At 37.0% G+C, this 22824-nt stretch overlaps 1 protein-coding gene across 6 annotated transcripts in view; it reads right to left on the minus strand.

Moving 5' to 3' along the window:
- The window catches only part of RASAL2 (RAS protein activator like 2), a 429713-nt gene that overhangs the window by 272388 nt on the left and 134501 nt on the right, over nt 1–22824 (minus strand). For 3 of the 6 annotated variants that reach the window (XM_064276596.1, XM_023549239.2, XM_064276595.1), the window contains exon 1: nt 9148–10070. The exons of the other annotated variants lie outside the window; for them this stretch is intronic. In XM_064276596.1, coding sequence (XP_064132666.1) covers nt 9148–9745 — 598 coding nt within the window. In that variant the 5' untranslated portion in view covers nt 9746–10070. Of the gene's footprint in view, nt 1–9147; nt 10071–22824 lie in introns of those variants that run through there. 6 annotated transcript variants of the gene reach the window in all.

Here is a 22824-nt window from a genome sequence, read left to right on the forward strand (position 1 = left end):
CGTGAGTTCTGTGAGTTGTTTCAGTGAATTATCGAACCTGAGCAAGTACTGGGAGCCAGTAGGTCAGAACTAAGGGGGCTAGGGACCCCTAAGCTTGCAGCTGGCATTCTGAAGAGGTACAAGGAAAACATGGAATCTATGGCCAGCAGACCAGAAGTGTGAAGAGCTCCTGGGGCCCCCAAACTTGCAGCCGGTGTGTACATATTTGGCAGCGAAAGGGCAGTGTCCTTTTAACTGGTGAGATCTGAGCTAGCTCCAGGTGGCTAGGGTCAGAGAGATGAGTGATGCATATTGCAGCTGGTGTCAGAGAAGTAAAAAAGTGAGGATTTGATTTATGCTCATTATTATCCTTGTAACTGCTTTTATTTGTGTACATGACTATTGATATAAAAGAATAAGGAATCTATTAAAAAGCTACAACTAATAAGTGAGTTTAGCAAGTTGCAGGATAGATGCTCAATACAAAAATCAATTTTAATTTTATATATTAGCAATAAACAATTGGAAATTGAAATAAAAATACAATTTATAATAGCATCAAAACCACAAAACACGCAGGAATAAATTTAACAAAATATGTGACCACTTGTACACTGAAAACTGTAAAATATTGCTGAGGGAAACTAAACCTAAGCCCAAACCAAACCCACTGTCATCAAGTCAATTTCGACTCATAGCGAGTGACCCTATAAAGATGGTCTAAATAGATAAAGAGATATACCATGTTCATTGATCGAAACACTCAACTTTATTAAGATGTCAATTCTCCTCAATCAATATAGATTTAATACCATCCAAACAAAACGTCAGCAGGTTTTTGTAGAATTTGACAATCTGATTCTAAAATTTATACGAAATGCAAAGGACTTAAAATAGCCCCCCTCAAAAAAAAAAAAAACCTCAAAAAACCAATTTGAAAAGTAACCAAATCTGAAGACTTTGAGTACTTGATTTCAAGATTTACTATAAAGCTGGATTAATCAAGGTAGTGTGATATTAATTAATGGAACAGAAGAGAGTGTCCAGAAATAGATTCACATCTATACGGTCAGCTGCTTTTTATCAAAGATGACAAGGTAATTCAACAGAGAAAAATAGTCTTTTTTTTTTTAAAAATTATTCTCGTAAAACTAGATATTCATATGGAAAAAAAACTGAAGTTTGATCCTTAGCAAATACCATACATAAAAATGAATTTGACATGAATCAGAGTGTGAACATAAACTTAAAAGTATACAAACTTCTAGAAGAAAACATAGGAAAAAAATCTCTGTGATGTTGCAGTAAGCAAAGATTTCGAGGACACACAGAGTATGAACTATAAAAGAAAAATCCGACAAATTCATAAAAATTAGCCTTTGCTCTTCAAAGTCACTATTAAGAAAATGAAAAGTTAAGTTTCAAACTGGGAGAAAATATTCTCAATATGCTTATCTGACAAAGGAGTCATATCCAGAATATATAACAAACTCTTACGGTTAGAGACAACCCCATAAAAATGGGCAAGCGATTTGAACAGACACTTCGAAAAAGAAGATATATGAAAGGCCAATTACCACCAAAAAGGATTCTTATCAACATTAGTCATCCAGGAAATACAAATTAAGCCACAATGACATACCCACTCACTAGAATAAGTTAAATTTAAAAGCTAACTATATCCAGTTTTGACAAGAATATGGAACTAGAGCTCTTATACATTTCTGATGGAAATGTGAATTATAACAACCACAGTTTGCAATCTCTTACAAAATTAAACATAAACGAAAAGCCAAATCCATTACCATCAAGTTGATTCCGATTCATAGCGCCCCTATACGACAGAGCAGAACTGTCCCATAGGGTTTCCAAGGAGTGCCTGGTGGATTTGAACTGCCACCCGTTTTGGTTAGCAGCCGTAGCTCTTAACCACTACGCCACCACGGTTTCCAAAATTAAACATAGGACCCTGCTATTCCACTACTAAGAGAAATGAAAGCATGTAACTATACAAAAGCTTGTACACAAGTGTTCATAGCAGCATTATTTATAACAACAAAAAACTGGCAACAGCCTAAATGTCCACCAACAGATAAAAAGATGAGTAAATTGCATTATATCTATACAATGAAATACTATTCCGCAATGAAAAGGAATAAACTACTATTATATGCAACAGTATGGATGAATCTCATAAGCATTACAGTGAGCAAAAGAAGCCATAAACAAAGATTCATCCATCTAATTTATCTGAAACTCTAAGACAAATATAATTTATGATATAGTATATAATTATAATTTATGATATAGTATTAGGAAGCAGAGCAGTAGTTGCTTGAGACCAGAGGTTCTGGAGTATGACTGGAAAGGGGCTTAACACAACTCTTTTGGAATAATGGAAATATTCCATATGTTAATTGTGGGTACACACGTGTATGCGTTTGTCAGATACATCCAACTGCACACTTAAAATGAGTGCTTTTTATTGTGTAAAAAAGTGTACATGTATGTAAATATTTTATATTTTAAGTTTTAAAATAAGTTCACCTTTTGACCCAAAGATTCTACTTCTAAGACTATCTCCTAGAAAACAAATTTGAAATTATTTCTGTACACAGTGATTTGTTCATATTACTATGGTTTTTTTTAAAACAAACAAAGGGAAAATAATGATAATAGTGGTACAGGTTCAATAGATTATGGTTATCCAAATGATACAGGCAAACTAGTATTTAGCACATAACAGATACATGATTAATATTTGCTGAAAGACTGCTGAATAAGTGGAGCATCAAAATTATGTTTCTCAACAATACATGATAAAATGTTTAGCACACAAGCAGGATAAAGAATTCTGCATAGCGTGAAGAAGTATAATGCCTTGATTAAGAGCACAGAATGTGGGACTTGATCCCTGTTGTTCTAATCCCATTTCTACTACTTACTAACTTTGTGACCTTGAGTAAATTATTTAATCTCTGTATGCCTCTATTTTCCCTTTTGAAAAATGGGGATACAATAGTACTCACTGCATTAGGTTGTTGTAGGATTAATGAACACAAAGTGCTTAGAATACTCCCTGGTGCCAAATAAACACTATATAAAGTTTGCTATTATTATCATAGTTTTATTTTTAAATTACTCATGTGCGTGTGCACGTGAATGTGTGTGTATGTAAGGGAATATTATTAATGGTGGTTACTTTGGGTCTTAGGAGTGTGGCTAGTTTTAATGTTCCTTGTACTTATTTATGATAAATATTGCATGAATGACCTCATGATCATTGAAAACTTTATTCCCTAAAATGTGTTTATTTAAAATGAAATTATATTAATACGGTGAATCATTTTAAATACAGAATTTTATGTAAATAAGTATGTAATAAGTAATTGTATTCATATTGTAATACGAATTGTAATAAGTATTTATGTGTAATAAATATTTATGTTCAATGCCAAAAATTTTTAAGTTTATTATTAATTTCAAAGTTGCTTAAACATCAGACAACATAAATACTATAAGTATTAAAAATACTGAGGCAACAACTGCAGGACAGCTTAGATGAAACTGATGGGTGACAAAATACTAGCTGAGTAGCCATTATGCAATACGAAATGCAGGGATTCTTGGTAGAAATGTATCTGTATTTCTTTTTCACTGAGACATGTCTTTTTTTAACTGATTATACTTTAATGCAAATAGAAGAGCCACTTATAAAGAAGATGGAAGCACTATATAAGCTCTTACAATGACTAGACTTTACTACTATTTATTGTATGTGTAATGTCTTCTCAACTTAGGGTTCTTTATGTTTTTTTTCTGATATGGTTATTGACTCCCTAGGATACGTGAGGAAGCAGCTACTTCATAAAACATCATCTTCCCAGCACCTAAAATAGTGCCTCAGTAACTCTATAAACAGTTGTGGAATTGATATATAAGATCTTCTCCAATAATAAGATTTTTTATGAAAAAAGTGTTAAAAGGTTGAATGAGAATATTAAAAGAAAACTATCCACAAGACAGGTTTTTAAAAACAAAACCAAAACTGGGGAGAGTGAAGATTTTCTTATTACTATGATGTTATAGATAAAGAGGAAGTGTTAACTGTAGCCAGAAAGGAGAGTGAACCCAAAACCCATTGCCACTGAGCTGATTCCGACTCACAGTGACCATACAGGACACAGTAGAACTGCCCCACAGAGTTTCCAAGGCTATAAATCTTTACGGGAGCAGACTGCCACATCTTCCTCCCTGGGAACTGCACACTTTTTGATTAGCAGCTGAGCACTTATCACTGCTCCGCCAGGGCTCTGAAAGGAGGACTGCATAGGGTATATTTAACTTCCCTTCCTACTTTTATTTTTTAAGGCTTCCACTCCTATATCTGCCTACTGACAGAGGAGGAAAAATAATCTGTGAATAAAATGCTTCCCAATAATTTCCTACATCCTAAGTGTTATATACATATGTTTACAATTTTATACTTTCTCCTAAGTTTTGCACAGCTGTACTGAAAAATGGCAACTATATAGACTATCTGGTATTTTGTTGATCTGATATGCCATAATCTGCTTAGTATCAGGAGCCCTGGTGGCACGGCCGTTAAAGTGCTTTACTGCTAACCAGAAGATCGGCAGTTGAAACCCACCAGCCACTCCATAAGGAGAAAGATGTGGCAGTCTGCTTCTGTGAACATTTACAGCCTTTGAACCCCTATGGGGAAGTTCTGCTCTGTCCTATGGGGTTGCTATAAGTCGGAACTGACTCAAAGGCAGTGGGTTTGGTTTTTGGTTTTTAGTTTAATCTGCTTAGTTATTCCTTTAGTACTAGGTGTTTCAATTGTTTCCACTATTGCAAGCATGATAATTACATACTTAAGAGATCTCTGGGTCCAAAACAGTTGGGATTACTTTTAGCTGGAAGAGATGATGCTTCATTTTTTATATTTTATCGCTGAACCTATGATGAAGTAATATACATACTATACAACACAGAACAGTAGTGAAGCCATTGACCTTTTCCCTCTTAAATTATTTAGGGATCCTGAGCACAGTGTAATTCATTTTTTGAAGCAGGGGGGAAATTGTGACCAGCAATGAGACAAGAAATATTATTGCTCATGTTCAGAACATGTACATACTCAGAACAAGTATGGATTCACACTGTTCTAGGCCATAACATTACATTCAATAATTACGTTAAGTAATGATAACAGACAACAATCAGGAATCCACTTTCTCCTTCAATTTGTTTTTTAAAAACTAAATTCATGTAAATAAACTAGTTCATTTTCTTAATAGAAACCCTATGTGATATATTTTGAGTAATTACTATGTTTTAGGTGCTTGAGAGACATGTTATATTATTTAGTGCCTCTCACATCTTACAGTTGATAATGAAGAATGAAATTAACAAATACTAGCGGCATTCACCTTGAAGACTAAGGTGCGCCTGACCCAAGCCATGGTGTTTTCACAATCACCTCATACGCATGCAAAAGCTGGACAATGAATAAGACCGAAGTAGATGCCTCTGAATTATATAAACCTTTGATAATATACCAGGAACTGCCAAAAGATTGAACAAATCTGTCTTGGAAGAAGTACAGCCAGAATGCCCCTTAGAAGCAAGAATGGCCAAGACTTTATCTCACATACTTTGGACATGTTATCAGGAGGGATCAGTCTCTGGAGAAGGACATCATGCAGAGGGTCAGCGAAAAAGAGGAAGACCCTCAACAAGATGGACTGACAGTGGCTGCAACAATGGGCTCAAATATAACAATGCTTATGGGGATGGCGCAGGACCAGACAGTGTTTATTCTGTTGTACACAGGGTTGCTATGAGTCGGAACCAACTCTACGGTACTTAACAACGAGTGGCTTTCAAATTCATAAAGAAATTCATTTTCTTAAAGAAGTCTTAAAAACATGTATGTTCTTTCCACTTTGGAGAGTGGCGTCTGGGGTCTTAAACGCTAGCTAGTGGCCATCTAAGATGCATCAATTGGTCTCAACCCACCTGGAGCAAAGGGGAATGAAGAACACCAAAGACACAAGGTAAATGAGTCCAAGAGACACAAAGGGCCACATAAACCAGAGACTACATTAGCCTGAGACCAGAAAAACTAGATGGTGCCTGGCTAACAGATGATTGCCCTGACAGGGAACACAACTGAGAACCGCTGAGGGAGTAAGGACAGCAGTGGGATGCAGACCCCGAATTCTCGTAAAAAGACCAGACAAACCCTGGTGGCATAGTGGTTAAGTGTTACGCTGCTAACCAGGAGGCCGGCAGTTCGAATCTGCCAGGTGCTCCTAGGTAACTCTATTGGACAGTTCTACTCTGTCCTATAGGGTCGCTATGAGTCGGAATCGACTCGATGGCGGTGGGTTTGGATTGGTTTTGGTTTAATGGTCTGACTGAGACTAGAAAGACCCCAGAGGTCACGGTCCCCAGACCTTCTGTTAGCCCAAGACAGGAATCATTCCCAAAGCCAACCCTTCAGACAGGGATTGGACTGGACTATGGGATAGAAAATGATACTGGTGAAGAGTGAGCTTCTTGGATCAAGTAGACACATGAGGCTATGTGGGCATCTCCTGTCTGGAAGGGAGATGAGAGGGCAGAGAGGGTCAGCAGCTGGCCAAATGGACACAAAAAGAGAGAGCAAAGGGAAGGAGTGTGCTGTCTCATTAGGGGGAAAGCAACTAGGAGTATATAGCAAGGTGTATATAAATTTTTATATGAGAGACTGACTTGATTTGTAAACTTTCACTTAAAGCACAGAAATCAAAAGTAAACAAAGCAAAACAAAAAATCTATGTTCTAATAATTTTAGACCTTGCCACATTACTATAATAGCAACTCTGATGATACTTTTTATTCACAAAATTGATTATTTACATAAACCAAACCAAACCCACTGACGTCAAGTTGATTCTGACTCATGGTGACCCTATAGGACAGAGTAGAACTGCCCCATAGAGTTTCCAAGGAGCGCCTGGTAGATTCGAACTGCCAACCTTCTAGTTAGCAGCCGTCACACTTAACCACTACACCACCTTTAGTTTACAGACCAAAAAACAGCATTTTCAAATTTCAATTATCACCCTATGAGGAAGGAATTATCATTCCATATAAGTGTAAAAAGGGAAATACAAATGTTAACATTCACAACTGGTAGCTGGCAAAGCTGGAAGTCAAATTCAGATCTCCTAGGTCAGTGGTATTCCTTCCCTTGTGGGGAATGAGGAACGAAGAAGGGTTCACAACTATGGGATTGAAAACCACTGACAGGGACTCTGGGCCATATAGAAGCTACTGCCAAAAGTGGAAAGGAGACCTTTGCACAGGCACTTGCTCCAACCTTTGCAGTAAACGGTACATTTCGGTCTTAAGAGCTGTCTCCCTACTGGTGAATACTGAGGAGATATCATGGTAACTTTAATAAATACTTGCTGATGAGATCTGTAGAAACACTATGGACTATTGAAATTGAACTCCCTTACAATTGCACCGTAAACTTAAGTTCTATATATGCTTCCACATGCAAAATTACTCTATGACTGCAATGATTAAGACATTAGAAAGTAATAAATATAGAACATGTCTTATCTCCTTAATTAGACCATAAATGTTTAAAAAGCAGGGACACATTCTTACAGCATCTCACACACAGTAGGCAATCTAAATATAGGTTGGTATATTTGCTAAAGATTGAAAGTAAACTGTAAAAGTCTATGTTTACAAATACAAATATAAAAAAATTAAAAAACTAGTTTCTTTTTTTAAATCAAATACACACATGTTAACCACTGAGAGGCATTAGTTCTAAAAATATATTTTAAACTCTTTATGTTGATAACACCTTTACTTTGCACTGGGTTGGGTATGATCACCTGGTTAGGAAACAGACATACCAACAGCTAAGGAAATGCATCAGCCCAGTCTTTCAAAAATTTTAATAGGATATTAACAGATTTTCCTCTTAGCAATTATCTATAAGCCAAGGGTAAGGAGAAAATGAGCACATTTTATAGCATTATTAAAACTTACTGAGCAGAGAGACTCTAGGGAGGAAAGGGTTTAGAAGAAATACTGAATTGTTGGCACACATATATTTGGAAAATTAAGTTTTCACTGAAATGCCACTCTTTCACATTTTTAAACTTTATTTTAAAGTGAGTTAAATTATACTCCAATAATAACAAATTTTTGCCAAGTCCCACAAGTTTACAAAGAATTTAAGCCTCTGCTGATATGGTCAAGCTCATAATAAGCTGAAATTTTCTTAATGGTAAGAACTTGTCCCAAAATAATCTCAACTGGATGGAGATATTATCAGGGTTGCAGTGTTACGATTTTCAAAGTAAATAAAAATAGGCCCTAACTCATAAGTAAAATAGTTCATTAGATAAGGTCAGCCATTTCTAAAGCAATCAGGTAAAAAGTTTAAAAGTGGGTTTTTGTTTGTTTGTTTTGGCTTTAACAATGCCACCATCAGTATAAAACACAATTTAAACAATTTCTATGTGAGGTTATTTTTTTAATGATTCTGTTGTCTGAAATAAATCAAACACAAATTTCTATTTTGTCATCTAAACAGATGTTCAAGATTTGCATTCTTGGCTTCCACATTCAAATTGTGTTTTTATGACTTAGCAAATCAAAATTCCAACTTATTAAAAGTTATCAATATGATCTATTCTAAATGGTTATCTCTAATAATACTTAATTTGAAAATAATTTTTACTAAAAGACAACAGTAGAAATTGTTTTTAATTCTCAATTTTGTCATGTCAAATCATTTGATTACTTCTCTCCCTAAATTTCACTTAACATGTAAGAGTAGATCAGTGGGGATAAATGAGGGTAAAAATAACGCTTTGTACTAGCCCCAAAAGAGTCAAGAGTATAACATAATTTTTTAAAATCCTTAAACTAGCCAAAAATTCATTCATTTCTCACTACTATTTACTATGCCTTATCGAAAGGTTTCAGAAGAAGTGATTATCACTTTTTTTTTTAAGTGCTAATTGATTACATCAGTTTTATAACAGGTAAACAGAATGGTTCAGCTTATTATAAAACACAAATAATTAAAACTTCAATAGCAATTAAATCTGAGCCACCCCTTCTATCCCCTTATTCATCACAATATACCTTCTCTTCCTGGCTCATTGGGTAATTCTCCTTTCAGACTCAGCATTCTGGAGAAGCCATTGGAAAGAGTAGAGAAAATACCACGGATGAAGAATCCCTGCTGCTCAGACTCCACCGATCCCACTGAAGTAGGCCAAGGTCTAGCAAATCTGATACTGCAGTGGGCTGCTGGTTCTGAAATGGATCTGGTGAATGGAACCCGAAATGACCGGGTATTGACCAGGTTCAGCTTCTCTGTTGATGTTCCAAGGACCTCATTAGCTGAGAAAGAAGCATCATTACCAATGATCTTTGGGAGGACCTTTTGCTGTGGTTCATCTAGGTCTCCTTTATGATTTTGTAATCTCTCCTTTTTGCCCACCTTCCACCTAAAGCTGGGATGTGTTTGCCACCGATAAGCACCCAGTGGCTTTCCTAGATTGGAAATAGCACATTCATTTTTCTTCTTCTTGCTTTTTGCTGTACCACACCATGAATACCTCTTTACATTTGTCTGTATCTCAGAATTTTCATAAGCAGGTTCAGACAAACATCTTCGATAGCTTGGAGGACAAGGCGATGTTTGTCTTTTAAAGATACTCATCTTCCACGATTCCATTTTTTAACTTCTCTCGACTTTAAATTTCTTCTACTTTGCAGTCTTTGCAGATGAACCACACTTGTCCGTGCAGTCCAAAACATTCGACTGCTTAAGCAGCTTTCTTTGTGTGGCTTTGAACCACAGCAGATGTTGCTGCTTAAGAGCTGGTGTCATATTATTACCCCGTTTTCCCAGATCTCCAAAATTTCAGCAGCACCCAAAAACCTCTTGTCCGAAGCAAATCATCTTCAGGGTACAGAGTAAGTAAAGATTTCCAAAACACCATCTCACTTCTTGAAGCAGGTTACATTTCTGTACTAGGATTTCAGGAAATGATAAAAAAAAAAAAAAAAAAAGTGAAATGAAACAGACAAAAACCCACAAACACCTCCATGGACCAATAGTAGTTAAGTGTTGACCATGCAAATGATACTGAGTTAAAAACAGATTGTGAAAGTACTCAAGCTGACATCTATACTTTCTGGAAAAAAAAAAACTTGCCAAAAGTCTGCTTGTTGAGTAACAGCTCCTCAGAATAGTTTTTGAAGTCTACATTTCAGATATTTAATTTAAAGCAAATCATTGCCATTTACACCACAACCTCTCTCAAAGTTAATACTGTTTTTCAGCCGATAGGTAAAATCATGCACTCTTTTGTTCAAACTGGCACTGGAAAGAAGAGTGAAAAAGCCAAAACAAATCCAATACTTAAAGCCACCATCAATGTAAATATACTAGAGAGAATTAAGAAAAATGTAAATGGGCAGAAAGCAGAGGAAAGATAGAGGACATTTGTTACAAACTACAGCAAAGGAGGGAAACCCTGGTGGCATAGTGGCTAAGTGCTACAACTGCTAACCAAAGGGTTGGCAGTTCAAATCCGCCAGGCGCTCCTTGGAAACTCTATGGGGCAGTTCTACTCTGGCCTGTAGGCTTGCTATGAGTCGGAATCAACTCGACGGTACTGAGTTTGGTTTTTTTGGTGGCATCGTGGTTAAAAACTACGGCTACTAACCAAAAGATCGGCGTTTGAATCTACCAGGAGCTCCTTGGAAACTCTATGGGGCAGTTCAATTCTGTCCTATAGGGCTGTTGAGTCGGAATCGACTTGACGGCAAAGGGTTTGGTTTTTTGGTTTGGATATAGCAAAGGAAGGAGCCCTAGTGGCACAATGGTTAGGAGCTATGGCTGCTAACCACACGGTCGGCAGTTCAAATCCACCAGCTGCTCCCTGGAAACCCTATGGGGCAGTTCTACTCTGTTGTATAGGGTGGCTATCAGTCAGAATTGACTCGATGGCAAAGGGTTTTTTTTTTTTTTTAATAGCAAAGGAAAGGAAAGTCTTGAGGCAAGAGCTTGTGGCAACTGGAACATAGGAACACACATACTTAAAAGATTTCTAGAATGGGAAAGTTTGCTTTGTAAATCTAATTGGAATAAGTTGGCTGGAAAAATATTCCCTATCTGTTTAACCAAGAAATTCCTTTATTCCTCTTTATACCCTTACAACTTTAAAAAAGAGCTGACTATTTAAAATTTTGTTTAAAAAAGTACCTTATATTGAACCAAGATCATGAATGCCAAGTTTCTGGCTGGTTAATTTTTTTTTTTAAAACTGAAAATAGGGGTTTTGAATGGAAAGATTGACAGACTTTAGACCACCAATAAAACAAGACAATCACAGTCACTTTGCAAGTTATATAAATGATTATTTCATCTGGCAAACTAAAAAAAAAACTATTTCTTTGTAGAATGTGTACAGTGAAAAACTGTTCTCCCAATGTCTCTCTTATTACTGTAGAAATGGTAAAGAAATTTAATAATAGGCAATTCTTCTAAACATACTGTGTTCTAGTTATTTCTATTATCATAAAGCAATAATTATTTTAATTTGTTTATATATTCTCTAAATTTATACATTTGTATATTAAATAAATGTTGAAGTACTTGGCTTTCCCAGAGCATAATATAAATTAGAGGACCTTACAATTCTAAAATTTTCCTTTGTAAATTAAAAACAACAAACAAACCAAAAAAAAACCTCAGGAATATAAATTTACACAAAGAAACAACATCAAGCCATAATCTCTATTTATGACGTATCACACCACCCACAAAAATTAATCTGCAATGGAAAATAGACTTAGATGTAAACTATAAAAGTAAAGGCTTATAAAAGAAAACTTGAGAATATTTTTGTGGCCTGAGAGTAGGCAAAGATTTCCTGGGACACAGAAAGTAACAGCCATGGAAGAAAAGCATTAATAAACCTGACTTCATAAAAATTTAAAACTTCCACTCAATAGAAGAGATCATTAAGGAAATCAATAGGCAAGCCACAAAATGGTACATATTCACAATACAAATGTTTCACCATATATTCTAGAATAAAGAACTTCTACAACACATTAATAAAGACAACACAACTTTTAAAATAGACAAAAGATTTAAACAGAACCTTCATAAAGAATTATATGAATGGCCACGAAGGAATGAAAAAGTGCTTAACCTATTAGTCATAAAAAAAAAAAAAAAAAAAGATCCATTGCCACTGAGTCAAATCCGACTCACAGCAACCCTACAGGGCAGAGGAGAACTGCCCCACACAGTTTCCAAGGAGCGCCCGATGGATTCGAACTGCCGACCTTTTGGTTAGCAGCCGTAGCTCTTAACCACTACACCATCAGGGTTTCCTATTAGTCATTAGAGAAATGTAAGTTATTACCACAATGAGCTACCACTCACACTCACTAGAATGGCTAACATTTAAAGGGCTAATGACAGCAGATGTTGGTGAGAATGTGGAGCAACCAGAACTCTCATAACTGGTAATGGGAGCATGAAATTTCACAAATATTATGGAACAAATTTGGCAGTTTTTTTTTCAATAAGGTTAAATACACACCTACCCAACCCAGCAACTCCACTCCTATTTACTTAAGAGAAATGAGAACATATATACCTGTACTTGAATGTTCATAGCAGCTGTATTTATAATAGTCACAAACTGGGAACAACCCAAATGTTTATCATAGTTGAGTGGATAAACTGATATTTTCATGCAGTGGAATAATGCTAAGCTATACAAAGAACAAACTACTCATATGCAAACCAGTGTAGAGGAATCTTACAGACAGTGTGCAAACAAAAGAAACCAGACACACAAGAATACATATTGTATGATTCCGTTTATGTGGAGTCCTAGATCAGGCAAAACTAATCTGCAATAGAAAAATTATAAATCAGAAATACACTGAGGATAATGCGTGCCACATTTCTTACTACTGGAGAACTAGGAGGAGCCCTCATGGCACAGTGGTTGTGAGCTTGGCTACTAGCCAAAAGGTTGGCAGTTCGAATCCAGCAGCTGCTCCTTGGAAACCCTATAAGGCAGTTCTACTCTGTCCTATAGGGTCACTATGAGTTGGAAGAGACTCAATGGCAGTGGGTTTTTTTTTTGGGGGGGGGGTGGGGGGCGGGTTGGCGGAGTTACAAATATGGAGGTAGTAAAAACTCAGAAGGTACTCTGACTCCAACTCTTGGTTTCTAAATACCATACTGCAGTAAGAAGAACCAGGGTTCCTTACAGAAAAAACTGACTCCAAGGATGAGACAGAGAAGGTACTAGAAGAGGCTAAAACATCTTCCTGTGCCAGAAAATAACGCAATGCTTAGGTATTCATGGAGACATATCAAAAAGATGCAGTAAACCAGGTTGGAGGGGCTGCCCACTAACCAAATCCAGGAACACTTGAGCATTCAAATAAATGATGATTTGAATAAAGCATCCATGAATTCCTACTGATATATAATAAATGAATAAGCAGGAAAGAAAAATTCTTCCTTATAGTAAAATGCTAACTATAAATATGGAAGGAATGATGGAGTTAGAAAATCATTAACGGACACTAAAATTAGTGGGTAAAAATTTGATGAGGAAGAAGATATTTACAGTCTCAAAGTATCACTCCACAAATTACCTATTAATTACAAGGGAGAAACAGCAAATTTAGAGTTCGAAAACCTGGCACATCCCACCTTAACCAAGCAATCAGTTTTCACCACCAATATTGGGACAAACTGGTATTATGTACCTCCTGATATAATAAACTCTGAAGTTCACAACATCACTTGTGTACTATTCTTGCCAAAAATGTATTACCTGAATCTAATCATGCACAACATCAGGCAACCCCAAACTCCCAAATTAAAGGACATTCTACAAAATAACCATCCTGCATGCTTCCAAAGTGTCATGGTCAAAAAAAAAAAAAGAACAACAAAAAACAGAAGGCTATGGAACTATTCCAATTTTAAAAAGAGTAAAGAAAGACAATTAAATGTAATGCATTATTCTGAAATGGATTCTGAACTGGGAAAAAAATAGCTGCAAAAGTTTCGGTTTTTTTGGTGGACAATTGACAAAATTTCAGTATGGGGTATGGACTAGATAATAGAATCACATCACTGTCAAATTTCTTGATTTTGAATCATTTTACTGTGGTCATGCAACAGAATGTCTTTGTTCTTACGAACTTATACACTGAAGAATTAGAGAAAAAGGAGTGTGATGTTTCCAACTTACTCTTAAATGACTCAGGAAAAAGCTGTATAGAGAAGTAGATAAAATCTGATAGAAGCCTGGGTGGTGGCAAGCAATTTGCAATGGACTGCTAATCAAAAGGCTAGTGGTTCAAACCCAGGAAGCAGCTCTGCGAAGAAAAACCCTGGCAATCAGCTTCTTTATTGATTACAGCCAAGATAACCTATTGACACAGTTTGCAACTCTGTAACTCATGGGGGTCACCATGACTCTGGGCTGACTTGACAGCAGCTGGCAACAACAAAATATGATAAAACGAATGGGGCAACATGTATAATAATTATTGAATCTAGGTAAAAGGCATATGGAAGTCTCTTGCACTTTACAAATTTTCAGTCGGTCTGAAATTATATCAAAATAAAACACTACAAAACTGAATTTAAAAAATGCAAAACTACTTCCGTTGCGTCTATAATACAGATATTTTTATCATTAATACTGTAACATTCTCTGAGAGTATATTTTGAATGTTACAAGGAAATATCTAGTTTCACAGTTTTTACGGAGGAGGGAACTTAAGATCAACCCATTAGGGGAGTCATTGTTTAGGAAGGATTTTGTTTCTGTTTGGTGATGAAAAATTTGGGAATGGTGATTATTACAAAATATGATTAATTTACTTGGTGTCACTAAATTGTACATATAAAAATACTAAATTGGCAAATGTTGTTATATGTATTTTTAAACAATTAAAAAAAAAAAAAGACCACTCTATTAAAATACTTCAGTGGGAGATTAAGGCTGTAATTTTGGGAAAAGTTGCACAGTAGGAGTAAAACTTGAGCCCTGTAACCAGTATTGAGAAATTCAAAGACTCAAAGTTAAATGAGAAAATATTCTTATACACCACACCCCCAATGATAGGGCTCCAAAATACACTGAACAAACTCTAACAACACTGAAAAGAGAAATTGACAGTTTGACAATAATAGTAGGAGATTTCAACACACCAGTCTGAGTAAAGGACAGAACATCTAGAAAAAACTCAACAAAAGACACAGAAGATCTAAAGGCCACAATCAGCCAACCTGAACTCATAGACATATACAGAACACTTCACCCAACAGCTGAAAAGTATACATTCTTTTCCAATGTACACGGAACGTTCTCCAGAATGGACCACATCTTAGGCTGCAAAGCAACGTTCAACAAAATCCAAATACTGAGATAATACAAAGCACCTTCTCTGGTCACACCACCGTCAAAGTAGAAATAACCAACACGAAGAGCAAGAAAAAAAAAATTAAGTACATGTAAACTGAATTACGCCCTACTTAAAAGCTCTGAGTAATAGAAGAAATCAAAGACAGAATGAAAAAAAAATTACTAGAATCAAGCAAATATGAAAATGCATCAAACCGGAACATCTAGAACACAGCAAAGGCAGTGCTCAGAACTCAATCAATAGCAATAGATGCACACATCAAAAAAGATGGGACAAAATCAAAACATTAGCTACAAGAACTCAAACAGAGAACAACAAAAGAAGACCAGAGCCACCATAATAAAGAAATTAATAAAGTTCAGAGCAGAAATAAATGAAATAGAGAATAGAAAAACAATAGAAAGCATCAACAAAGCCAAAACTTGGTTCTTTGAAAGAAACAAAATTGACAAACCATGGGCGAAACTGACAAAGGAAAAACAGGAGAGGACACAAATAACCCAAATAAGAAATGAAACGTGGGACATTATAACAGACCCAATAAAAACAAAAAGGATCATAACAGAGCACTATGAATACTCCAACAAATTTGAAAACCTAGAAGAAATGGACAAATTTCTAGAAAAACACTATCTATCCAAACTAACAGAAAATGATGTTGAAAGACTGGACAGACCTATAAAAAAGCGAACAGACTGAAAAGGTAATTTAAAAACTTTCAACAAAAAAAAAACCCTGACCCAAATGGCTTCAATGAAGAATTCTACCAAACATTCAAAGAAGAGTATACACCAGTATTGCTCAAATTACTTCAGAACATAAAAAGGAAGGGATACATGTGAATTAATTCTATGAAGCCAGCATAACCCTGATACCAAAACCAGACAAATACACCACAAAAAAAGAAAATTATAAACCAGTATCTCCTATTATAATAGATGTAAAAATACTCAACAAAATTCTGACCAATAGAATCCAGCATCCTATCAAAAAAATAATACACCACGACAAAGTGCGATTCCTACCAGGTATATAAAGATGGGTCACAATGAGTCAGAACTGACTCGATGGCAGTCCATTTCATTGGTAAGAAACCCTGGTGGTGTAGTGGTTAAGTGCTACAGCTGCTAACCAAAGGGTCGGTCGGCAGTTCAAATCCACAAGGCGCTCCTTGGAAACTCTATGGGCCAGTTCTACTCTGTTCTATAGGGTCGCTTTGAGTCAGAATCAACTCAAAGGCTCAGGATTCTAGGTTTATATAAAGATGGTTCAACATTAGAAAATGAATCAATGTAATCACCAAGTCCCCCATGCGTCTGTCAGTTTCTTGAACTGTCGGGGCTTGCATGTTGCTGTGACGCTGGAAACTATGCCACCGGTATTCAGATACCAGCAGGGTCACCCATGGAGGACAGGTTTCAGCTGAGCTTCCAGACTAAGACAGGCTAGGAAGAAGGACCCGGCACCCTACTTCTGAAAAGCATTAGCCAGTGAAAACCTTATGAATAGCAGCAGAACACTGTCTAATATTGTGCTGGAGGATGAGCCCCCCAGGTTGGAAGACACTCAAATGATGACTGGGGAAGAGTTGCCTCCTCAAAGTAGAGTCGACCTTAATGACGTGGATGGCCTAAAGCTCTCAGGACCTTCATTTGCTGATGTGGTATGACTCAAAATGAGAAGAAACAGCTGCAAACATCCATTAATAATTGGAATCTGTAATGTACGAAATATGAATCTAGGAAAATTGGAAATCGTCAAAAATGAAATGCAATGTATAAACATCAATATCCCAGGCATTAGTGAGCGGAAATGGACTGGTATTGGCCATTTTGAATCAGACAATCATAGTCTGCTATGCTGGGAATGACAGCTTTAAGAGGAATGGTGTTGCACTTATCGTCAAAAAGAACATTTCAAGATCTATTCTGAAGTACAACGCTGTCAGTGATAGGATACACCTACAAGGAAGACCAGTTAATATGACTATTATTCAAATCTGCACACCAACCACTAGGGCCAAAGATGAAGAAACAGAAGATTTTTATCAGCTGCTGCAGTCTGAAATTGATCGAACATGCAATCAAGATGCATTGATAATTGCTGGCGATTGGAATGCGCAAGCTGGAAACAAAGACAAAGGATTGGTAGTTGGAAAACAAGTCCTTGGTGATAGAAACAATGCTGGAGATCAAATGACAGAATTTTGCAAGGCCAACGACTTCTTCATTGCAAATACCGTCTTTCACCAACATAAACAGTGACTATACACATGGACCTCGCCAGATGGAACACAGAGAAATCAAATTGACTACATCTGTGGAAAGAGACGATTGAAAAGCTTGATATCATCACTCAGAACAAGGCCAGGGGCCGACTGTGGAACAGACCATAAACTGCTCATATGCAAGTTCAAGCTGAAACTGAAGAAAATCAGAGCAAGTCCACGAGAGCCAAAATATGACCTTGAGTACATCCCACCTGAATTTAGAGACCATCTGAAGAATAGATTTGACACATTGAACACCAGTGACTGAAGACCAGACGAGTTGTGGAATGACATCAAGGACATTACACATGAAGAAAGCAAGAGGTCACTGAAAAGACAGGAAAGAAAGAAAAGACCAAGATGGATGTCAGAGGAGACTCTGAAACTTGCTCTCAAACGTCACGCAGCTAAAGCAAAAGGAAGAATTCATGAAGTAAAAGAACTGAACAGAAGATTTCAAAGAGCGTCTTGAGAAGACAAAGTATTGTAATGATATGTGCAAAGAGCTGCAGATGGAAAACCAAAAGGGAAGAACAAGCTCGGCGTTTCTAAAGCTGAAAACTCTGAAGAAAAAAATGCAAGCATCGAGTTGCAATAGTGAAGGATTCTACGGCGGAAAATATTAAACTACACAGGAATCATCAAAAGAAGATGGAAGGAATACACAGAGTCATTACACCAAAAAGAATTAGTCTATGTTCAGCCATTTCAAGAGTGGCATATGATCAGGAACCGATGACAATGAAGGAAGATGTCCAAGCTGCTCTGAAGGCACTAGCGAAAAACAAGCCTCCAGGAATTGATGGACTATCAATTAAGGTATCTCAACAAACAGAAGCAGTGCTGGAGGTGATTACTTGTCTATGCCAAGAAATATGGAAGACAGCTTCCTGGCCAACTGATTGGAAGAGATCCATATTTATGCCTATTCCCAAAAAAGGTGATCCACAGGTGGACGTTTGAGACTATGTTAGCATCTACTGCCTGGAGGGGAGATGAGAGGGTGGAGGGGGTTAGAAGCTGGCAAGATGGACACAAAAAGAAGAGAGTGGAGGGAAAGAACGGGCTGTCTCATTAGGAGGAGAGTAATTGGGAGTGTGTAGCAAGGTGTATATGGGTTTTTGTGTGAGAGACTGGCTTGATTTGTAAACTTTCACTTAAAGCACAATAAAAATTATTTTTTTTTAAAAAAAGGTGATCCAACCGAATGTGGAAATTATAGAACAATATCATTAATATCACATGCAAGCAAAATTCTGCTGAAGATCATTCAAAAACGGCTGCAGCAGTATATTGACAGGGAACTGTCAGAAACTCAGGCTGGTTTCAGAAGAGGACGTGGAACCAGGGATATCATTGCTGATGTCAGATGGATCCTGGCTGAAAGCAGAGAATACCAGAAGGATGTTTACCTGTGTTCTATTGACTATGCAGAGGCATTCGACTGTGTGGATCATAACAAACTATGGATAACATTGCGAAGAAAGGGAATTCCAGAACACTTAATTGTGCTCATGAGGAACCTTTACATAGATCAAGAGGCGCTTGTTCACACAGAACAAGCGGCTACTGATTGGTTTTAAGTCAGGAAAGGTGTGCGCCAGGGTTGTATTCTTTCACCATACCTATTTAATCTGTATGCTGAACAAATAATACGAGAAGCTGGAGTATACAAAGAAGAACAGGGCATCAGGATTGGAAGAAGACTCATTAACAACCTGTGTTATGCAGATGACACACCCTGCTTGCTGAAAGTGAAAAGGACTTGAAGCACTTACTCCAAAAATGAGGATCAAAGACCACAGCCTTCAGTATGGATTGCACCTCAACATACAGAAAACAAAAATCCTCACAACTGGACCAATGAGCAACATCATGATAAATGGAGAAAAGATGGAAGTTGTCAAGGATTTCATTTTACTTGGATCCACAATCAACAGTCATGGAAGCAGCAGTCAAGAAATCAAAAAGACCCATTGCATTGGGTAAATCTGCTGCAAAGGACTTCTTTAAAGTGTTGAATACCAAAGATGTCACCCTGAAGAGGAAGGTGCACCTGACCCAAGCCATAGTATTTTCAATTGCATCATATGCATGTGAAAGCTGGACAATGAATAAGGAAGACTGAAGAAGAATTGACGCCTTTGAATTGTGGTGTTGGCAAAGAGTATTAATATACCATGCACTGCCAAAAGAATGAACAGATCTGTCTCAGAAGAAGTTCAACCAGAATGCTCCTTAGAAGCAAGGATGGCGAGACTGCATCTTACATGCTTTGGACATGTTGTCAGGAGGGCTCAGTCCCTTGCAAAGGATATCATGCTTGGCAGAGTACACGGTCAGCAGAAAAGAGGAAGACCCTCAACGAGGTGGACTTTCACAGTGGCTACAACAGTGAGCTCAAGCATTACAACGATTGTAAGGATGGCTCGTTCCGTTGGGCATAGGGTTGCTATGAGTCGGAACCGATTCTGCAGCACCTAACGACAACAGCAACAACAATCACCACATAAAGAAAATAATCAAATGATCATCTCAATCAATGCAGAAAAAGCATTGGACAAAGTCCCACACCCATTCTTGTTAAAAACTCTCAATAAAATAGGTAGAGAAGGGAAATTTCTTAACATAATAAACAGCACCTATACAAAACCAACAGTGAACATCATTCTTAATAGAGACACGCTGAAAACATTCCTCTTGAGAACAGAAACAAGGCAAGGATGCACTTTATCACTGCTCCTATTTAACACTGTGCTGTTAAGTCCTAGCTAGAGCAATAAGGCAAGAAAAAGAAATAAAGGGCATCCAAACTGGTAATGAAGAAGTAAAACTGGCCCTATTTGTGGATGGTATGATTAGAAAACCTAGTGGACTCCATGAGAAAACTACTGGAACTAATACAAAGATACAACAGAGTAGCAGAATACATGATAAACATACAAAAAGTAGCTGGATTCCTATACACCAGTAAAGAGAATGACAAAAAGGAAATCAGGAAAATAAGACCATTTATAATAGCCTCTAAAAAAATAAAATGTATAAGAACAAATCTAACCAGGAATGTAAAAGACCTATACAAAGAAAACTACAAAATGCTACTAAAAGAAAGCCACATAAAACGAAAAACATACCATGCTCACAGATAGGTAAACTCAACATTTATGAAAATGTCAATTCTACCCAAAGCAATCTACAAATACAATCCAATCTTGATCCAAATATCAACCAAAACCAAAGACCAAATCCAGTGCCGTCAAGTCGATTCCGACTCACAGAGACCCTATAAGACAGAGTAGAACTGCTCCATAGAGTTTCCAAGGAGCACCTGGTGAATTTGAACTGCCAACCCTTTGGTTAGCAGCCGTAGCACTTAACCACTACGCCACCAGGGTTTCCCCAAATATCAACAGCATTCTTTAAATAGATGGAAAAACTAATCATTGACTTTATATGGAAAGGGAAGAGGCCCCGGATAAAGAAAGGATGACTGAAGAAAAATAAAGTAGGACTCACCCTACCTGACCTCAGAACCTACTGTACAGATACAGTGGTCAAAACAGCCTGGTACTGGCACAACAACAGATACATTGACCAATGGAGGAGAATTGAGAACACAGATGTAAATCCATCCACCTATGATGACCTGATCTTCAACAAGGGCCCAAAGTCCATCAAATGGGGAAAATATGGTCTTTTTAACCAATGGTGCTGGCAAAACTAGATATCCATCTACCAAAAAAATGAAACATGACCCACACCTCACACCATACACAAAAACTAATTTAAAATGGATCAAAGACCTAAATATAAAACCAAAAACTATAAAGATCATAGAAGAAAAAATAGGATCAATACTAGAGGCCCTGATACACAGCATTGACAGGATACAAAACATAATTAACACAACACAAACTTCAGAAGATAAGCTAGATAACTTGAATTTTCTAAAAATTAAACACACTTATCAAAAGACTTCACAAAAATTGTAAAGAGAGACTGGGAAAAATTTTGGGGCTATGACAAATCAGACAAAGGTCTAATCTCTAAAATTTACCGGGAAATCCAACACCTCTACAACAAAAAGACAAATAATCCTATTAAAAAATGGGCAAAGGAAATGAAAAGACACTTCACCAAAGAAGACATTCAAACAGCTAACAGACACATGAGGAAATGCTCATGATCGCTAGCCATTAAAGAAATACAAATCAAAACCACAATGAGACACCATCTCACCCCAACGTTACTGGCACGAATCAATAAAACAGGAAATAACAAATGTTGGAGAGGCTGTGGGGAGATCAGAACTCTCATGCACTGCTGGTAGGAATGCAAAATGATACGACCATTTTTGAAAACGATATGGCGCTTCCTTAGAAAGCTTGGAATAGAAATACCACATGATCCAGCAATCCCATTCTTAAGAATGCATTCTGGAGAAATAAGAGCTGTCACGTGAATAGACATATGCACACCCATGTTCACTGCAGCATTGTTCACAAAAGCAAAAAGATGGAAACAACCTAGATGACCATCAACAAATGAGTGGTAAACAAACTATGGTACATACACACAATAGAGTACTATGCAATGATAAAGAAAAATGAATCTGTGAAGCATCTCACAACATGAATGAATCTGGAAGGCACTAACGCTGAGTGAAATAAGTCAATCACAAAAGGACAAATATTGTATGAGACCACTACTATAAAAACTCATGAAAAGGTTTACACACAAAAAGAAGCAATCCTTGATGGTTATAAGAGAGGGGAGGGATGGGAATGGAAAAACACTAAATAGACAAGTGGTAACTTTGGTGAAGGGTAAGACAGTACACAATACTGGGGAAATCAACATAACTTGTTGAAGGCAAGGTCATGGACATGCCCAAAGTCCCTGAGGGACCGACTTACGGGGCTGAGGGCTGTGGGGACCATGGTCTCAGGGAACATCTAGCTCAATTGGCATACTATAGCTTACAAAGAAAATGTTCTACATTCTACTTTGGTGAATAGAGCCTGAAGTCTTAAAAGCTTCTGAGTGGCCATCTAAGATAC

The sequence above is a fragment of the Loxodonta africana genome, chromosome 25 (assembly GCF_030014295.1).
Source record: "Loxodonta africana isolate mLoxAfr1 chromosome 25, mLoxAfr1.hap2, whole genome shotgun sequence".
Taxonomy (NCBI): Eukaryota; Metazoa; Chordata; class Mammalia; order Proboscidea; family Elephantidae; genus Loxodonta; species Loxodonta africana.